Source organism: Rousettus aegyptiacus, unplaced genomic scaffold, assembly GCF_014176215.1.
Source record: "Rousettus aegyptiacus isolate mRouAeg1 unplaced genomic scaffold, mRouAeg1.p scaffold_m13_p_2, whole genome shotgun sequence".
In the NCBI taxonomy this organism is placed as follows: domain Eukaryota; kingdom Metazoa; phylum Chordata; class Mammalia; order Chiroptera; family Pteropodidae; genus Rousettus; species Rousettus aegyptiacus.
The window spans coordinates 92,818,037-92,839,237 of NW_023416295.1; the positions used below are offsets into that span (position 1 = coordinate 92,818,037).

Below are 21,201 nucleotides of genomic sequence, written 5' to 3' on the forward strand. Positions count from 1 at the left end.
TCAGGGCCTTTATGAACCCACATTCTGGCGAGGGAGTTAGACAAAGAACACGGGTGAAATACATGCTATGGTAGCGAGTATCAAGGAGGGTAAAGGGAGGGAGGGGAAGAGAACATGTGGCAGCTAGAGTGCGGTGTTAATGTTGGACCGAGTGGCATTTGAGTAGAGCTAAAAAGAAACTAGAGAAGGAGCCTGCTCTCTGCGGAGGCCAGTGTAGCTGGAGAAAAGTCATGAGGGGCAAGTGGGAAGACTTCCCGTTAGAGAGGCTGGACAGGTTGTACAGAGCCTCGCAGGTCAGAGTGAAGACAGGTTTGCTGCCTGAGATGGAACTAGAGAAAGCGGTGATCTCCACAGCCACACCGTGAGGAAGGTGGGAGAGGATGTGGCCAGGTCTCGAGGCTAGGGACGGCAGAGGCGGGGCTCTAACTCAGCCTGACTTTCAGAGCCTCTGTACTCTAACAGGCTGACACCTGTTGAATGGTGCAACACAGAACTGGCAGCCATAACACTGCTGCCTGGTTCGTACCTCAGGTGCCCACAGTCCTGGATGCCCCAATACCACTGACCCTTTTCGTGGGCAGATGTGGAACCTACATTCAGGAAGAAGCCCGCTTCTCCAGCCACTCTTCTGCTCACTCCAGCCCTTTTCCTGGACCCAGAGCTCTGCCCCTGCTCCCCTGAGCTTCAGGTCTCCAAGTCCTCACACTGCAGCTCTATAGAGGGGAGCCAGTGTTAAGCTGGGAGCCCAGTGGTGTGCCATGGAAGCAGGAGCTGGCTTTGTTCCAGAGCAGAATCCCTTCCTTTTTCCAGGGTGGGGTGGAGAGGAATGGGGGTGTGGAACAGGGCCCTTGTCTGAGTCTTCTTTGTCTCTGCTGCCCCTGCCTGAACATTCAGAGTCTGAGAGTCAAGAGGAAATCATCCAGAATATCGCCAGGCAACTCGCCCAAATAGGGGACAGGATGGACTCCAGCATCCCCTCAAGAGTGGTGAATAACCTGGCAATGGAATTTATGAATGTGAACCTGTCAGAGGAAGTAAGTGAGAAAACCCTCTAGTGCCCTTTTTGGGTTAGCTGGGAAGGGTGAAAGCTTTTTCCATTGTCATTTGAGCCACAGGGTCTGTCCAGTCTCCTGTCAGGCAGACCAGTGTCCATTGAGGTTACTCATTTTGTGACTGTCCACAAAAGAATTGGGAATAGAAATTATAGCATGGTCAGTTGTCTCTCGGAAGAATCAAGTTACTTGATATTTAGGAAACCCGAACCTTAATTCAGAGTCAAGACTTAGGGGATAAAAGCCTCCAAAAAGATGAACAAAATATGTGACTCTTCCAGAAATAACTTTCTTCAGTTTTAGGGAGGCAAATAAAAATGCCATCGAATAGTCTCTCCCCATCTGATGTCTTCCATCAGCTGTCATAGAATATAAGCATCTAGTGATGTTCTGCCTTGGGAACCTCTCCCCCAGTGTTAACTCGATATTGCATGAGAATCATGAGCCTGAAGGTCCTTTCCATTCTAGTGGTCTCTGGCATGCCTCTTCCACTTTGTGGGAATGTCGCCTGCAGCCCCCTTCCTCCCTCTCTATAGCTACATCTGTACCAGTAAATAGGCCTGAGACAGCTTGGGCAGTTAACTGATTCTCAGTTCTAAGAGGCAGGGAGTGACTTGGCTTCTTTAGCTCCGTCAGTGTCATGTGCACACGCGATGCTCAGTGACCATGTGTTTGGTTAGCGAGTGGCCCGCTCCAGGGAGTGAGCTCAGTCCTCCTTTTCCATCCCCTCTGAAAACTGAACTGTTTCTCATTCTCTCCTACAACCACCTTAGCTATTTAATAAATACTTCCCCCTGAAATGAGAGCGTGCTTCTTCGTCCTCTCCATCGGAGGACTAGTCCTTTGACAGGGAAGAACTCAGTGAGCTAGGTTCGATGTGAACTTTTGTTTCTACATCCGTACAGGACAGGAAGGATTGCCTCTCTGCTGCACTGGAGGTGGTCATGGAGACTTATCCTAAAGACATGGAGAAGGAGAAGACCATGCTGATGCTGACCATGCTGTTGGCCAAAAAGGTGGCCGATCACACACCGTCCTTGCTCCGTGGTGTCTTTCACACAACAGTGAATTTTATTAACCAGAACCTGCTCACCTATGTGAGAAACTTAGTGAGAAATGTAAGAACCAGTGATGTCAGCTCCTCGGCATCTCACTGAATCCTCTCTGTCTCTGCCTCTTCCATTGCCCTCCGAGTTCAGGGAACCCAGCAGAGCCCTCTGCCTCACGGCTTCTTTTATCCCTTCCTTCTGCTTCTCATGACCAAGCCACGGGAATGCTGTTATAATCATTCCTGCCCAGGTAGAAAGGCTTGGTTTTGCTTTTACAAGCAAGAAAGTTATGTGGTAGGGGGTGGTAATGAACACCTAATGTCCTTTCGGGCTTGATTGGCTTTATGTTTAAGATCGAGTTTTGTCAGGTTTCTGTTTAAGATGTGCTGCTCTCAGCGGGTAAAGGCTTACTTCATGCTATCGTTAGCATCGTAATAGTGTGGTGCAGACATGTAGAGCATGAAAGAAAGTGGCTGAGGGACCTAAGCTGAGTTCCCCCAGTCTGCTCTCAACTTTACCTTGTCACACCAATGAGTGTAATTAAATTCTTTTAAAACATGCTTACCAAAGATGATGGGAGAGAGACCAAAAGGAGAGATTAAAAAAGTAGAGAAAACTATCTGAAACCTGCCCCAGAAAACATCTGTCCCATAACAAGGGTATTACAAGTCACAGTTCTTTATAATGCTGCCCAAGATGGCCAGATGGCCCTGAAAGCCTGGTGCTTCCATTCCACAGACCTAACTGACGGGTCAATGAATGTGTCTTTTCTGTGAATTTTCTGTGACATATTAGTGAATATTTGGGATTTTGTGTCAGGAGCATCGCTCAGGCGTCTGATCCTCTTGATATTTACTGATGAGCCTTAAAAGCATTCTCTATCTGTTGTGGTCTTCAGTTATACAGACATTTTAAAACAGAATGAACATAAATCTCAATTCAGGTATTAAGCTTAATTGTTGGAAGGAGGTAAGCCTGAGAAAGGTTCTGGACAGCGTTTACCAACAATGACCTGATGGGGGAGTAAGTAAGCAAGATGTCAAAACAGTCTTGTACTAACAGCTTACCAAACACGGAAGGGCTGAAACAATCTTGACTCTTCGGACCCACTAAGATGCGTCTTGGCACTCTAAGTGATCTCGTAGGTGTGAATATCCAGATCTCAGCACCTTGAAAGCCTGTTTACGTAGTTTCTCTGCAAAAAACTTTGGTGCAACAAGTAGCATGCGGCATGTAAGGATGACAGGGCTCCAGAGAATGTGATTCTGTACAAACCCCAGCTTCACTTGTTGATTAGGACACTCGAGTTCTTGACTGAATTCTGGTTTGTAAATTAGACTGGTAGATTTAGGCCTTAGACCTTAGAAAATGATCATCAATAAAGCAGTTCCATCTATTAAATCAGAGGTGTGGAGCACCAAAAACTTAATGGAAGTTCAAAGAACCCAAATCTAGGGAGATGTCAACAGTAAAAACATAACTGGATTTGACTTATTTTCAATTTGCATTTTTTTTTATTATGAGTAAAGTTGAGCATCTTCTTGTATAGTTGAGAACTATTTACATTTGTAGGACTTATCTGTTATTATCTGTCTCGATGTGGCTTCTCCTGTATGTCCTTAGTTGTAGGACTTCTGTTCAGCTAAACTTCAAGTGATTCTCAATGATGGTTGTTCTGTGGTTTAGCTGTAATCTTGATGTGGTCATGAGAGGAGGCAAACACTGCATCTGCTTACTCTGCCATCTTGACCTGATGCTCCAAAACATAACAAGATTTTAAATGTGCTAAATATATGCTAAAGGTTTTGTTTTGATTGGATGAGGGGTTACAGATTCTAACTAATCCTTGAAGTAAATCAGAACATCAAAATTTTAGTTGTGGCAGTCTTCTAGATACCCCCCAATGTCTGCCCTCGCCATCTCTTATAGTAGGGTGTGTAGCTAGGTACATGGCCTCTTGGCTTGTCTACATGTCCCAGGCTCCCTCATAAGCCAGATGTGACCTATCACTTTTGATGAAAGGGATGCAGAAAGAAGTGAGGTATGTACCTTCTGCACTGTGTCGCTTAACAGGAGCATTTGCTCTATTTGCCCCTTGCCTTGTCCATCGGCTGAAATGTGGCTGAAGATGTGGGTGTAGGTGAACAAGGACCAATAAGATAGGCTCCTGGGTCCCAAGACTGTGGTGTTGACTGCTTACGTATAATTAGAGAAATGAACTATCTTGTGTAAGTCATATTTAGATGATCTGTCATAGAAATTGAATGCACATTCTAATAAATGCAATGTATATTTGTTAAAATGAAGGATATAGAATCATTTACAAGGGCTGGTAAATTATGGCCAAAGGCCAAATCTGGTTTGCTGTTTGTTTTTTGTAGACATAGTTTTATTGAAAGTTTTATTGTTCATTCACTTATGTCCTGTCTTTGCTGCTTCCACACTATAACAGCAGAACTGAGGCATCATAATAGAGACCATATGGCCTGCAGAGCCCGAAATATTATCTGGGCCATACAGAAAAAGCGTCCCTGCTGTGAGAGGGAAAGAAAAGAGAACCTGGTCTTCTAGTGCAAGTTAGGAAAGAGGGAGAAACAACAGTAATTAGGCATAAAAAAGAATTTGAAAAGTCAGGAATATGACTAGATATTTTGGTGGGAAAAAAAAATTAGACTGGCTAATTCTAGTTGTTTTTCCTTTCTTGCTCTAGGAGATGGACTGAATGGATGACTGCAAAATCATGTCTGGTTAAAACTTGATAAGGTGTCAACAATATAGGTGCCTCATTTGGAGATGGAGCCATGACCATTTAAACAAAGTTCTTAGAGACAACAGGCACAAGATAATAGCTATTTATTTCTATTTTAAAGATGATGTTTTAAGCTGGTGACCCATTCAGAAATCTCTACATTAATATACTTGAATGAAAATCGCAACTGGAACATATTTGAATGAGCTTCATACCATCTTCTTAACTCATCTACACATTGTGCCTTTGTCTTATATTTCAGCTGTATACGTCCCCACTTGAAAATTACATTGAAAAACAGATTGTAAGACAGAAGGAAAAAAAACAATGTTTTGTTAAAAAAAAAAAACTTACTGTTTATTAAAGTGCAACCTTGGGGTATATAGTCTTACAGCAGACAGTGTCAGTGTCATGTGTGAGGAGAGCAGGAATGCACATGCCCTTTACAAATGAAAAAGTCGCCTCAGGATAGGGACCATCTTAATACCAAGGAAGTAGCAGTCTTCCTGTTTAGAAACCAGATGGCCCAGGAGGTTCTGGATTAAAGTTCTATATTCAGTGGGAAAATCATGCCTCAAAACATGTTTGGCTTTTTTCAATTTGATTTCCGTTTTTTAGAGTCAAAAAAAATCATAGGCAATTAAAAGATGAGGAAGTAATTTAAAGGCCCATGTCACCTAGTTTCCAACATCAGGTAACTAAAGGCACCTTTTCTCTTTCCAAGAAGTCAAGGCTTTGATAAAATTTTTAAGCTGGTGGAATACCAGAAGCTACTGCATATATCCCATGGGCTAATAATCTTACATCTTTATTTTCCAGGCATACCCTTCAGCTCATCCATGGTTGCCTTTCCTAGGGACATAGAATATAAGTAGTAACAAAATCAAATCCCTTAGTTCAGAACAAATAAACCTGGGAGCACTTACATTTAGAACAGTGCCACACTGTCTGTTGTTCCTAGCAACTGTGTTTCCTAGGGTTCCGTTTACACGTATGATGGTGGAAGCTGTGTCCATACCACACACATTATCTTTCCTCTGTAGTAGCACTCTTGTTACTGTGAACATGACACTCGGAGAAGCATATAAATAAGAGTAACGAAATACTAGTAAATATTTCCTTGATACCAAAACACTTTTCTGTTCCTTCAGCAATTCAGAAAAGAAAAGTGAATGGCCATCATTCAGCATTAAGTACATACCACAGCAGGGCTGGGTCTTAATCTAATTAATATCTGCAGTGTTGTAAATATTAAATAGATGTTGCCATGCGGTATAAAGGCCATCATTTGGAAATAAATCTTCCAGTCATGTTATTGTTTTGTAGTGGACTTTTTTTTTTTTTTTAAGGGATTCATACCACAGTGGAAACAAGTTGAATAACATGTATACATACATACCCATCTATACATGTGTATGAGCAGATTATCACTAGAGCAAGAACTTTTAGGAGCAATTTAAATACAAGTAGTCAACTCTAAGCTAATGAAAGAGAAAAGAGCTCTAAAACAGTAAATAATTCAGACTAATAATCTTTCACAACATCTTTCCACTGTTTTGCTTAAATGAATACGTTAGGTCACTATTTTAATGCAGTTTATACGCATTGCGGTGTAAATTTTTCCAGACCACGTTGGATAAACCTTCTTAGTCATAAAGCAGTAATATCACCTTGTCTCCCCAAGCCAGCATCATAAAAAGATGTCTCTGTATCAGAAGTGTTCCAGTCTTGAACTACATCCCAGCCATGACTCAGGGATACCCTGGTAGTTGGTGGATTTTACACTGGTAACTTAATCCTTGTGGATAATGGAGAAGTAACATTTACAGAATGCGTTTCATCTTATTTTTTAAATATTTGAATTGATGAAAATTCTTTGGTTAAAGATAAAAAGCTTTCTTCAAAAGATGCTTGGCCTATATGAAAGTCAGGTGGGATATTTGGTGTCTTCAGGTCAAATCATTCCTGACCTCACTTTAGGATCCAGAATTAACTGCTGCGAGGCTCAGGGCTGCTTAAAGTGTCACAGCACCAGAGCGTGCTCTTATTTTCCAACAATTTCATTGGCTGTGCTGACTGGGAACTAAAATATGGAGTGTCCTTTTGAATGTTATGGACATGCTTTGAGAACCTGAAGTCAAACCAAGTATGTACTTACGAAGACTACAAACAACACTGATTACCTGAAATGATTTCTCCTAAGTCAAGGGCATATGAATAGAAAGATGAGTCCATCAGTTATCTTCAAATCTCATTTTATTATAACCTCCAATGTGTTCTTCCCAGCACATTGCTTCTAACAGAAAGCACAATTCATAGGTTTGGGTTTTGTCCCTTTCCCCTGATGAAGAGTAGATTGGCCAAATGGAGATAATAAGGAAAAGGGAGGAGCTGGGATAACCCATAATAAATGAGCAAATCAGAGCTGCAGTTAGGAGAGCTAATGGAACCTCAGACAGAAAAAGGGAATATATGCTGTTTAAGTGACATATTTCTGTTAATTACCAAAAAAAAAATAATAATAACCATTTAAATTTTGAGATGAGAGCATTAGAACCAATATTTAATTTAATTTTGTTAAGGAATGAAGTAGATAGAAAGGCACTTTTAATCTAAAGGAAAAATGGAAGACTATGATAGGAAAATGTAGGTCTAGGAAAAAGTTCTCTCTTTTCCTTTAAGGACCGGTCATACACAAATTCTCTTGTTAGAAATCATCAGGAACAACCAAGTTATTCCAGACTCATACAGGGAAGACTTTCAACTTCCTTTTTTTCCTGGGGAAGGAGGTAACTAATAATCTTAAAATATGAAAACTTTTGTTCTAAATAGTACATTAATCAATTTATTGGTGCAAAGAACACATGGAAGTGAGCAATATTATAAAATTTCCCTCCAGGAGAGGTGAGAACAGGGCAAGAATCACCTTGAGCCAGCAGCTACATTTTAACTTGTTAAAGGCCTTACAAATATACCTGAGAACAGTTCCACCTGAGCTTACAATGGAGCAGCTGCCTGGCTAGGGTTCTTGTGTAAACAGTTCACATGTGGAAGACCCTGATGACAAGCTAGGTAGAGGTTAGTCACGCAACGGAATGGGATGTATTACAGTAACACAACAGTTGCTAACTCCATGAAGAGTTATATATGAGTTAACTAAAAAAGTGACTTGAGTTTCAGGAAATCGGTCTTCTTTAGACAAGGCTACTGTTAACTTTACATTGCTCAGTGTACCGTGGACCAGAATGGGAAGTTTTTTACTGGTAAGTCACCTACTGTCAGCTTCTGAACAAGATGTGCCTCTAGCTATACCTGGTCAACCTTTCTGAGTTGGTGACCAATTCGAGTGTTGAGAGGCCACGCGATGCCTAAAGGTATCCCCTGTTTCCCTCCACAACACATGGCATACGCAGGGGAGAAGGAACAAACTAGGAAAAGTGTCATGGTGCCTTTAGATCATTCAGTGATGATTCCTGTCAGACTGCCTTACCCTTGTTTATAAGCAGAAATATTTATCAAGTATATTAACTAAGACAGCTAATGAAAGATCTGTGCAAGTGAAACTATAAGACATCTCATTCAATATTTAAAGGGAAAACATCTAGTATAGTTAGGAATTGGGAATGACCTCATGCTTCTCTGGTACAACATGCTCAATATTTAGACTAGCCTATGTGGTACCTCTGTACACAAATTAGAAAAGGCTCCCTTCCAGGGTGACATTGTGTGTGCCCAGGCTGCCCTTGTGCAATATACAGTTGGCACAGCTGTGTGCAGAGAGCCTGCCAATACTGCTTTGCAGAGTCACAAAAAAAAATAAAACTGGAAAAAGCGCTAGACTTGGAGTCAAACTGAAATCAGTGCTTTGCCTCTCCTATGCTAGAAGACTTTAGGAAAGTTATTAAACTGATTAGGGTTCCCTAATCTGTAAAATGGGAATAAAAGGAGTATGAATAGCTGTCAGAACTGAAGGTGAAAAAGGCATGCGAGGGCACAGAACAATCTCTAGCATATGGTAAATACTCAATATTTGCTAAAGGATTTTCCAAAATGGAAAAAACATGCACCCTAAAGTCAAACCCATCTCAGGTGAACCTCCTCGGTGATGAATGGTATAACGGGGAGTTATCACTAATGGCACATTTTGGTCCTCCAGAGAAGAGGAAACTTTCAGGCATCAAGTGTGTTGGTGAGACTAAACGAAATACTGCTTGTGAGGGAACTAGTTCAGAGACTACAAACTTTTTATAAAGTGATCAGATAGCCTACAGACCCTCTTGATGAAATACCACCATCTCAAGTTTTTTGAAAGATAAGCTTGTGTAAAAAGACAATAAGAAATTAAAAAGAGAAGAAAAATTCTTACCTATAATATCTTTTATTTCTATAAAACATCTCAAAATAATCTTAAAATTCTACAGATATGACCTTTGTCCATGTGTCATACCTTTAGAAAAAAAGGCAAGGAGGACACATTTTATATTATTAGAGGGAATTAGCACAAAGGCTGAGGAAATTAATTTCCACAGGAAATTAATGGTAGCTATGGTTCAAAAAACCATGTCTCTCGGTTTGCTTTTATTCCTCCCAGGAAAAAATGTGAGAAAAATACTGCAAATTTGTCACATATATGCCTACCCAAGTTCAGGGAGAGAAAGGTTGCATCCTTTTGACTACCAGCTAAAGATGCAGTGCCCCTCACTACCTAGAAATTTATTCATCCTCCAGGGTGCAGCCAGGTTAAGCCTCCTGCCTTCAAGAAGGTTGTCCACTGTCTAGTGGTCTAGCCCTACTAGTTGCTGCATTTGATATAAGAGATGGCACACAGGTAAGAGAAGGTAGCAGATGACTTTGGGTGGTGACCGCATGAACCAGGTGGTCAACAGTTGTTTTTCTTCATCTAGAATGCTTTCTAGAGGGCAATAATCATGAGAGTCCCTGGGGCTAAGGCACACACTGTAGATACTGATTTCTCTGGACCTCAAATTATTATTTTACTACAGAGAGGATAAATTTTCAGTCTTGAATTATGGTATTTTTCTCAAGAAACCACTGGCTTTTGCCAAGTGATCAGAAATCATTACATTCAGTAGAGCAGTTACAAAGAGTTCTGGAGGACTTACTAACAAAATTCAATAGTTCAAAGAATGAAGAAGGATAAACAGGGTGATATTCTTAATTCTAAATCTGAGTTCCATAAACAAGTTGAATTTATTTTGAATCTTCCCTTTACCTTAGATTAGATGCTACAAAAGTCAGAGGGCAAGGAGTGGCCTACAACTACCAGGAAAGGGAGGGGGAGAAATAATTTTAAATGTAATAGCAAAACAATAGGAGCTGCTGTAAAAAGCAACCCTTATTAGGGCATTCCATTCTACTGCCACAGGCAGAGGATAAGGAAGTGAAGAATGTGGAGACTGACACATTATTACTCAGGAATTTATGAGTCAATCTAGAAAAAGCCAATGGAAAATGCAATTGGCCAAATTATTTTGGGTTAATATTTGACAAATGGAAAAATGTTGAAAAGCTGTACATGGTATCACATGTCTTACTCTTTCCTTTTGTGGAGAACACAGACCCAAATATCCTAAGCCACAGGTCTACCTTAGCAGCTCGGAAATGCATCTGATTTGCTCTAACCCTATGCAAGCACAAATGTAGCAATTAGAATAGAGTAATCCAGTGCAACTGTTGAGCCCAAGGGGTAAAAAATTCTTTTCTACACTAATCCCATTTCCCTCATTCATCTCTAGCTATATTAATCAAGGTCCACCAAGACCCTTAAAAACATCACTCCCTAACTAGAACACTAAAACTCAGAACGTATACACTGCATGATAAAGCTGAGAAGACACACAAATACACTTTAAAACTTTCCTTGACCAACTTTTGAACAGTATTGCTTTAGGGAGAAGATTTAATTTTAAAAAATAAAATTTTTTAAAAAAGCACATTTAAAACATCAAGTTTTGGTGACCAGGATAGGTAAAGTAATTTTATTACAAATTTCAGGATCTAAAAATTTGTTACATTTATTTACTAAGACAAATCTGAGATGACTTGTATCAAGCACGTGTCCTGCATAGTGACACTAATCCTCAGGTATGAAAAGAGTCTCACCCTCTCAAGGGATGGGATCAGCCAGATGAAAGAAAATTATGCGAACTCTCAACTAGCACACACTAATTAGGATCATTCTGGTTTTATCACTCTGGCTTTTGGACTGTGAGAGTTTGGCGAAGAAGTCTCTTCTGTTCTTGAACTCTGAAAGCCAAACTTGAATCTTGAGGGTAACTAAGAATTTCAAGCTTCTCTTTTCATACTCTATCAGAGATATTTTTAGGAGACTCTGTATTTAATAAAAGCTATGATTCAATTGGTCTGTAAGCCCAAGTATGAAAATCCAGTAAGGACTGCAAAGGAGCTGGATGACCAGTAAGACTGATGCCAGATACTGGGAAAACACACTAGCCCAGGTTGTAGACAGTGATCATCCAGCAACAGAGATGCTGTTGGCAAGTAGCCATAAATTCAGTAGGGTGGCCATACACAAAGAGGCCAGAAGCGCTCCACAGGTCATCTAAGCCATCCTCCTTCTAAACAAGACAATTCTCTACCTATGGTTACTTGCCATTATTCTCATAGGCAGGGAACCCTAGGTCTCTTGTTTTATATTTATTTTTTAAAGATTACTAAAAGGCAGCATCTTTACAAGGTGGAGCTGTAAGAAGCATCAGGGACTTGACAGGTACAGAGCAAGCACTCTCCCATGGATCTCAGAAGGAACTTGGGGGTGAAGAGGAGCAGTGTAGGGGTACCTGAGAGGCATCTGAGACATGAGGGGAGAGCACCCTCATGCTACAGAACTAAAAAAAGTGGGGAGAAAAGAAGAGCCAAAAAAAAAAGGATGGTTGCAAAACACAGCATGTTCTTCAGGAGAGATCAAATTCCAAGGGCATGACCAAGACAGCTGAGGAGTCTACAGCTAAGACCTCTTGGCTGGGAATTTCTACCCCAGGTTCCCCTAAATTCACCCTCTCCCTCTAAAGCTGTGGCTCTCAACAGGGGAACAATTTTACCCCCCGGGAACATTTGGCAATGTCAGGAGATATTTTTGGTTGTCACAACTGGGGAAAGTGCTACTGGTATTTAGTAGGTAGAGGCCAGGGATGTTGCTAAACATCCTACAACACACAGGACAGCTTCCTACAACAAAAAAGTCTCGAGATGTCATTAATGCCAAGGTTGAGAAACCCTGTACTAGAGGGAGTACTTTACACAGAAGACCCTGAATCTAGCATGAGCCAAAGCCCTTGGAACTTACGATCAGACTAACATGAACACCCTCTACCTTAATCCCTAATATGTGTGGATCAACCCACTGTCGTGTAGAACAGAAATCCCCAGGTATCCAAGAGTACACCACAAATGTCCAACCAGCAGCTAGCAGTTCAAATCCAGTCAACATATCAAAAACCTTATATCCTTTTGTCTTCTTTCTCTTCTGAAAACACCTATTTCTTTCTCAGAGCCAATGCTACCCCAACTGCCACTGCCAGAATGGCAACAGCGGCCGCCCCTCCGAACAACAGTACAGACTTGCCCTCAGATGGCGGGACGCCCTTCTCTTCTCCAGCGGGGGAGGACCCTTCTGCAACACCCTCTTTCCTTACGTCCACCTCCTCTTTGCTCAGCAGTGTTTTTGTGGGTTCCGGTGCAGGGATCACCTCCTTCTCTACCTCGACAGGCTCAGTTGCTGCTTTCACCTCTTCTTCATCAAGTTCTACGAACAAAGATGTAGCCGGGCTGACTTTCTCAACTGCAATCGTTTCTGTGTCAGGTTCCCTCATTCCCAGCAAGGAAGTGGCAGTGATATGTGGAAGCAAGGGCGCTGGGGCTTCAGGGAATGCCTCTTGCAGCTCCCTGGTTGGCAAGACTACAGATGCCACAGCAGCCTCCTCCATACCCTCAGGTATTTCTTCTTTCTCCACATGCACAATGTCAGAATTGGAAGAGTTGTTCTCACTCTTCTCTCCAGCCCCGTTGCTATCTAAGCTTTTGACTTCTTCAGGATCCATCGCAATCTGCTGCCAGGACTCAGGACCTAGGGACACAGGCAAGCTTTCTGTGTGCCAGCTCTGGCTGGCTGATAGGGAAACAGGTAAGCTCTCTGACTGCCAAGAAGTGGTCACAGTTGGAGACTCTGGAGGACTGACTTGTCCAGAGTTATCACTGGGCAGTATGTAAATGTCATTGCTATCTTCTGCAACGATTCCAGGGTATTCCTCCTCCTCAGACTCAAGATTGAAGACAGTGCCCTAGAAAAGGAGGCGGAGAGTCAACACAAATAATGGTAAATATAGTTAAAATAAATGTAAATATGGAAGAAACATTCTTTCCTAAACTGAAGTTCCAGAAATAAACACATCATTAAGTCTACATATTTTCTGGATTTAATGCATTTACTCGTAGGTCAATGCAGAGAAAGAATTTTTAACAAGATGGTCCTTTGACCGATTTCCTTGAAGCTAAAAAAATTAAAAAGTTAATTTATATTCAATTTATATATATTCACTGCAATGTGTAATGCAGTGAATATATATAAGGCAAGAACCTTGTTTTCAAGGAACTTATGACTTAGGGTTACAAGTATAATGCTAGTGCTATTAAGAGTTCAGATGGGGAAATTACTCCTTTTGGTCGAGACTGAACAGTGCAGGAAGCTGACTGAAAGCCTCATGGAAGAACCAACATTTTATATTAGACATCTGAAGAATGGGTAAGATTTCATGGTGAAAGCCACATAGAAGACACAATACCAGCAAAAGCACAGAAATATAAAAGGGGAATAGAAAGTATCCCAGTTTAATTAGTGCAGTGTATACGAAGAAGAACAGAAAGTTCAGTTAGGACAGGACCATGGAGGAGCTTAATAGAGAGCTAAGAAATAGGAACTTTATTCAACAGGAAATGGTTAGTCAATGAAGTCTTTGAGCTAAAAAGTGACAATCAGAGCTCCCCTTTAAAAGTTAATCTGACAGCAGTGGCAGAATGAAGGGACACCAGGAATGCAGTACTCTTTCTTCTCTCTTTGGCAAGACTCTACAGGAAAGCAATAAAAACACAGTGTCGGTCTTCAGTTTCACATTTAACAATTTAACAGGATTCACTGTGGCTGTCTGTTGCCCAGCAGGTGCTGTGTTAGGCAAAGGAGTTGTAAGAAAGAATGAGACCCAATTTTTGCTCTTCAAAAATTCACCATCTAAATGTGAGGACTATCATATGAAGAACTAATACACAGTAAGCTTTAAAACAAGTGTATGCACAAGGTGCTAGGGAACCCAGAGGTTAAGACGTGATCAGAAAGACAGAGAACCAATGGAGTGTAATGTCAGAGATCCATAGAAAGTTTTACAGTCTGGATGATATTCCATAATTGCTACAGTTTGAAAAGGATATATAAAGTAAATTCTTATTTTGTAATTATGGCTGCTGTCTGTTTATATGAAGTAGACTAATTTTATTCTTCAGACAAAACCAAAATCTTCCTGTGTACACTAAGGGTCTAATATAAATCGGTAGTCCCTACAACCACCTCCATAGAAAAAGGAAGCCAGAAATACAACAAAACAAACAACATGATCATAATGTCAACATTCTAACTGCCCCACATTGTACCTCAACCCTTGCTTCAATCTCCTTAAGAAGAGGTCCTGGTAGGTATCAGAGATAGTCCAGGTATGATTATAAGCAGAGGCAAAACAGAACGGTAACTAAAAATGCAGTATTTATAGTAAAAAAAAACTGTTTTGAATCCCAACTCTACCGTGTACCAGCTGTGTAATTTTGAATGCTTTGCTTAATTTTTTAAACTTCAATTTCTTCATAAATGGGAATAACTAAATAGGATTACAAAAATTAGATACCGTGCTTAGCACAGTACCTTGTACACAGTAAGCGGTTCAATAAATTATGCTATTTTTTCATTACTGTTATATTTTTTGTTGTCATTGTTTTTACTGCTATTGTTTTTGTTGGTATTTTGTTGGTATAGAGTAGCTCTAAAGTAACATCGAAATAGCTTTTTCTCTGCAAGGAGACAGCTGAGCAGCCTCCCCAGCAGGTGCAGATATTTGTGAAGACCCTGACGGGTAAGACCATCACACTTGAGGGTCAGTTCAATGACATCACTGAGAATGTTAAAGCTAAAATCCTAGACAAGGAGGGTCTCCCGCCTGACCTGCAGCCTCTGATTTTTGTAGGCAAACAGCTGGAGGAATGGCCTTGCTCTCTCAGATTATGATACCCGTAAAAGGCCACCCTGCACTTAGTGCTTCATCTGCATGCAGCATCAAGTCCTCCCTCTGCTACCTCACCCAAAAATGCAACTGCAACAAGATGACCAGTGGCACTGTCACCTGCTCCAGGAAGTGTGACCTCACTGACAACCTGCACCACAAGAACATGGTCAAATAAGTCCCGTTCATCGCCTCCATGGCCAGCAGGGCAACCTCCTGCCCAAACCCCTTGGTCCTGGAGCCTCTATAGTTTCTCTTTCATTGACTTCAGCAGTAAGAAATAAATAATAAAATAAATAAAATTAAATAAAATTAAATAACAAAATAAAAAATAAATAAAATTAAATAAAATATAAAGTATAAAACAAAATACCATCTAGATAAAAAAAGTTAAAAAAGCAATTTTAAATAGTATTTTTCCTTGAGTAAAGAAGAAAATTAAACTTTTCCTTCTCTCTCATCTCTTTCATTAAAAAAATTTTCAGTAGTTGACATAAATTTCAGGTGTACAACACTGGTTAGACAATTACGTAATTTAAGAAGCCGTGCCCCCCAATAAATCCAGTACCCACCAAGCCCCATACATAGTTATTACAATATTATTGACTATGTTTTCTATGCTGAACTTCACATCCCCATTTACTATTTTCTAACTGCCAACTGGACTTCTTATTCCATTCACATTTTTTACCGAAGGTCCTAACCCCGCTCCCACCTGGCAATCATCAATTTGTTCACTATATCCATGAGTCTGTATCTGTTTCATTTGGTCATTTATATTATTCTTTAGATTTAACATATAAGTGAAATCATATGGTATTTGTCTTTCTCTAACTTATTTCACTTAGCATAATACCCTCTAGGTCCATTCATGTTGTTGCAAATGGTAACATTTCATTCTTTTTTATGCCCGAGTAAATACTCCACTGTATATACGTACCATGCCACTTCTTTAAGTCTATTATAGACACTGAAGTTGCTTCTGTCTTGGCTATTGTAAATAATGCTGCAATAAACACAGGAATGCATATTCTTTTCAAATTAGTGTTTGGATTCCTTTGTATAAATACCCAGGAGTGTGACTGCTGGGTCATATAGTAGTTCTACTTTTAATTTTTTGATGAACATCCATACTGCTTTCCATAGTGGCTGCCCCAATTTGCAATCCTACCAACAATGCACGATGGTTCCTCACCCTCCCCCACCCCCCGCCACATCCTCACGAAAGCTTGTTGTTTCTTGACTTATTGATGATAGCCATTTTGAAAGGTGTGAGGTGATATCTCATCGTGGTTTTAATTTGCTTTTCTCTGATTATTGGTGACAGTGAGTATCTTTTCATACATCTTTTGGCCATCTGCAGTCCTCTTTGGAGAAATACCTGTTCAGGTCCTCTGCCCATTTTTTAATTGGATTGCTTATTTTTTTGTGTTAAGTTGTATGAGTTTTTATAAATTTTGGATATTAACCCCATTATTGGACATATTGTTGGTGAACATGTTCTCCCAGTCAGTTGTCTTTTTGTCTTGCTGATGGTTTCTTTTGCTGTGTAAAAACTTTTTAGCGTGATGCATTCCCATTTGTTTTACTTTTGTTTCCCTTTCCTAAGAAGATATATCAGAAAAAATATTACTGAGAGCAGTGTCAGAGAGTTTCTTGCCTATGTTTTCTTCTAGTTTTATCATTTGGATCTTAAGTCTTTAATCCATTTTGAGTTTATTCTTGTATATGGTGTAAGAAGGTGGTCTGGTGTCATTTTTTTGCATTTATCCAGTTTTCCCAACACCATCTGTTAAATAGACTGTCTTTATCCCCTTGTATATTCTTGCCTCCTCTATCATGGATAGATTGACCATATAGGCATGGGTTTATTTCTGTGCTCTATCCTGTTCATTGATATAAGAGCTTTTATGCAAATACCATGCCATTTTGATTACTATAGTTTTATAGTACAGTCTGATATCAGATAGTGTAATACCTCCAATTTTGTTTTTTTCTCAAAACTCCTTTGACTATTCAGGGTCTTTTGTGGTTCCCTATAAATTTAGGATTGTTTTAGTTCTGTAAAAATGCCATTGTTATTTTGATAGGAATTGCAGTAAGTCTATAGATTGTGTTGAATAATGTGGGCATTTTTATGATGTTAATTCTTCCTATCCATGAGCATGGTTTTTGCTTCCTTTTATGTGTCTGCTTCAGTTTTTTTCTTCAATGTCTTATAATTTTCCAAGTACAGGTTTTTTTTCTCTCCTTGGTTAAAGTTATTCTTAGGTATTTTTATTTTGGGTGCAGTAGTAAATGGGATTGTTTTTAAATTTCTCTGATAGTTCATTACTGGTATATAAAAAGTCGCTGATTTCTGAATATTAATTTTGTATCCTGCTACTTTACTGAATTCATTTATCAGCACTGTAGTTTTTTGGTGGAAACTTTAAAGTTTTCTCTATATAGTACCACGTCATCTGCAAATAATGAGTTTTACTTTTTCCTTTCCAATCTCGATGTCTTTTATTTCTTCTTCCTGTCTGACTGCTGTGGCTAAGACTTCCAATACTATGTTGAGTAAAAGTGGTGAAAGTGGACATCCTTGCCTTGTTTCTGATCTTAAGGGAAATGCTTTTAGCTTTTTCCCCATTGAGTATAATGTTAGCTGTGGGTCTGTCATATATTATGATGGGGTATGTTTCCTTCATTCCCACTTTGCTTGGTTTTTATATCATAAATGGATGCAGGATTTTGTCAAATGCTTTTTCTGCATCTATTGCTGTGATCATATGATGTGCATCTTTCAATTTGTTAATGTGGTGTATCACATTAATTGATTTGCGAATGTTGAACCAACCTTGCATCCCAGGAATAAATCCCACTTGATCATGGCATATGCTCTTTTTAATGTCAAGCTGAATTTGGTTTGTTAATATTTTGATGAAGATTTTCACACCTCTGTTCATCAGGGATGTTGAGATACACACACACACACACACGTGTCTGTATATATATATATTTGGTAGTGTCTTTGTCTTGTTTTGGAATTAGGATAAAGCTGTCTTCATAAAATGAGTTTGGGAGTCTTCCCTCCTCTTGAATTTTTTTGGACTAGTTTGAAAAGGATAGGTGTTAACTCTTCTTTGACTTTTTGGTAAAATTCACATGTGAAGCCATCAGTCCAAGACTTTTGTTTGTTGGGAGTTTTTTGATTACTGATTTGATTTTGTTAGTAGTTATTGGTCTGTTGAGATTTTCTGCTTTTTCTTGACTCAGTCTTGGAAAATTGTATGTTTCTAGGAATGTTTCCGTTTCTTCCAGATGGTCCAATTTGTTGGCATACAGTTGCTCCTAGTATTTTCTTTTAAGTCTTTGTATTTCTGTGGAGTCGGTTGTCACTTCTTTTTCATTTCTGATTTTATTTCTTTGGGTCCTCTCTCTTCCTTTCTTGATGGGTATGGTTCAAGGTTTATCAATTGTGTTTACCTTTTCAAAGAACCAGCTCTTGGTTTCATCAATCTTTTGTTTTGTTTTGTTTTTGGACTCTGTATCTCATCCCACTCTGATCTTTACTATTTTCTTCTGCACTTTATTTGCTGTTCTCTTTCTAGTTCCTTTAAGTGTAAGGTTAGATGGTTTATTTAAGATTTTTCTTGTTTCTTGAGATAGGCTTGTATTGCTATAAATTTCCCTCTTAGAACTGCCTTCGCTATATCCTATATAGCTTGCATTGTTGTGTTTTCATTTTCATTTGTCTCAAAATATCTTCTGATTTCTTCCTTGAAGTTGTTGTTAATGCATTCATTGTTTAGTAGCATGTTATTTAGTCTCCATGTGTTTGTGTATTCATGTTTTTATTTTCTTGTAATTGATTTATACTTTCATAATGCTGTGGTCGGAGAAGATGCTTGATGTGATTTCAGTCTTCTTAAAGTTATTGAGACTTATTTTTGTGGCCTAACATGTGGTCTATCCTGGAAAATGTTCTGTATATGCTTGAAAAGCATGTATATGTTGCTGCTTTGGGGTGGAATGCTCTAAAAATATCAATTAAATCCCTCTGGTCTAATATGTCATTGAAAGCCACTGTTTCATTGTTGATTTTCTGTCTGTATAATCTAGCCTTTGATATCAGTGTGGTATTAAAAGTCCCTTACAATTACTGTATCACTATCAATCTCTCCCATTATGGTGCTCCTGTTGGGTACATATTTACATGGGTTATAGCCTCTTATTGGATTGATCCTTTTATCATTATGTAGTGCCTCTTTTTTGTCTGTTTTTATAGCCTTTGTTTTAAAGTCTATTTTGTCTGAATTAAGTACTGCTACCCCAGCTTTTTGTTTCGTTTCCATTTGCATGAAATATCTTTATTCCTTTGCTTTCAGTCTGTGTGCATCTTTCATTCTGAAGTGGGTCTGTTGTAGACAGCATATACATGGTTATTGCTTTTTTATCTATTCTGCTATCCTGTGTCTTTTGATTGGAGCATTTAATCCATATACATTTAAAATGACTGATAGGTATGTATTATTGCCATTTTGTTATTCACATTAATATTTTTTCCCTGCTTCTTTTCAGAGAAGTTCCTTCAACATTTCTTGTAATACTGGTTTGGTGTGATGAATTCCTTTAATTTTTTCTAAGAAGTTCTTTATTGGTCCTTCGATCATAAATGATAGCTTTGACCAGTAGAGTAATCTTAGTTGTAGATTCCTGCTTTTCATCACTCTTGAGTATTTCATGCCCATCCCAGCTGACCTGCAAAGTTTCTTTTGAGAAATCAGCTGACAGTCTTGGGGGGCATTCCTTTGTTTGTAACTGTTTTTCTCTTGCTGATCTTAAGATTCTGTCTTTGTCTTTAACCTTTGGCATTTTAATTATGATGTGTTTTGGTGTGGGCCTCTTTGGGTTCACATTATTTGGGACTGTCTGTACTTCCTGGAATTCTGTTTCCTTCACTAGGTTAAAGAACTTTCAGTCATTATTTCTTCTCATAGGTTTTTCAATAGTTTGCTCTCTCTCTCCTCCTTCTGCTACTATGATGTGAATGTTGTTATGCTTGATGATGTCCCAGAGGTCCCCTAAACTGTCATCATTTTTTAAAATTCTGTTTTATTTTTGCTGTTCTGATTGGGTGTTTTCTCCTAGTTGTCTTCCAATTCGCTGATTCAATGCTCTGCTTCATCTCATCTGCTATTGATTCTTTCTAGCATATTCTTCATTTCAGTAATTAGACTCTTCATTTCTGACTGGTTCCTTTTTATGGTTTCTATGTCCTTTTTATGTTTACTATCTCTTCATTGATGTTCTCGCTAAATTAATCTATTCTTCCCCTATGTCTGTTGAGAATCTTTATAACCAGTTTTTTGTACTCTGTATCTAGTAGATTGCTTGCCTCCATTTCATTATTTTTCTGGAGTTTTGTCTTATTCTTTCATTTGGGGCATGTTTCTTCCTCTCCTCTTTTGGCTGCCTCTGTGTTTGTTTCTATGTGTTAGGTAGAACTGCTACATCTTCCAGTCTTAGCAGGGTAGCCTTATGTAGTTAGGTGGACTGTGCGGCCCAGTGGTACAATCTTCCTGTTCACCTCAGCCAGTGCTCCAGGATGTCCCTTTTTAGGACTGTGTGTACCCTCCTGTTGTAAACTGCCTTGATTGCTGTTTGTTCATCAGTGGGTAGGATTGACTCTCAGGCTGACTGGGGGTGATTGCATGGAGTGGGATTCACCCCAGCTAAGACCACCCTTTGAATGTGCCATTTGTGGAGCTAATCAGGTGGTGCTCTGTTGTGGTCTGAGGCTGGCCACAGGGTGTGTTGGTTCTGAGGAGCTCCAGTCAGGCCAAGTTCAGCCGCTGCCTGTGCTCACCCAGGGCCACCTGGTAGGAGCTACAAAGCAAAATGCAGTTGGTAGCTGCCTGTGCTGGTACTGGAGCATGTGAGAGAGGCCATGCAGCAAACCGAGGCCAGGCCTGGGGCCAGTCTATAAAAGGCACAGGGCACACTGAGACCATCTGTTGCCTGCCTGCACCCTGCAGATCTTGGAGAGTTTATAAGAAAGCTTG

The 21,201-nt window shown here is 39.7% G+C and overlaps 2 protein-coding genes across 9 annotated transcripts in view; one reads left to right on the forward strand and one right to left on the reverse strand.

Annotated features, from left to right (window-relative positions):
- BID (BH3 interacting domain death agonist) overlaps window positions 1–6,165 on the forward strand; it is a 36,986-nt gene extending 30,821 nt beyond the window's left edge. The window contains exons 4-6 of one of the 2 annotated variants that reach the window (XM_036236859.1): window positions 895–1,034; window positions 1,958–2,170; window positions 4,812–6,165. In XM_036236859.1, coding sequence (XP_036092752.1) covers window positions 895–1,034; window positions 1,958–2,170; window positions 4,812–4,823 — 365 coding nt within the window. In that variant the 3' untranslated portion in view covers window positions 4,824–6,165. Of the gene's footprint in view, window positions 1–894; window positions 1,035–1,957; window positions 4,462–4,811 lie in introns of those variants that run through there. The other variant, XM_036236858.1, reaches the window with a different exon arrangement.
- Window positions 6,166–6,395: 230 nt separating this feature from the next.
- BCL2L13 (BCL2 like 13) overlaps window positions 6,396–21,201 on the reverse strand; it is an 85,546-nt gene continuing 70,740 nt past the window's right edge. For 4 of the 7 annotated variants that reach the window (XM_016125629.2, XM_016125659.2, XM_016125650.2 and 1 more), the window contains one exon: window positions 6,396–13,171. In XM_016125629.2, coding sequence (XP_015981115.1) covers window positions 12,368–13,171 — 804 coding nt within the window. In that variant the 3' untranslated portion in view covers window positions 6,396–12,367. The remainder of the gene's footprint in view (window positions 13,172–21,201) is intronic. The other 3 variants (XM_036236855.1, XM_016125640.2, XM_016125609.2) reach the window with 1 other exon arrangement.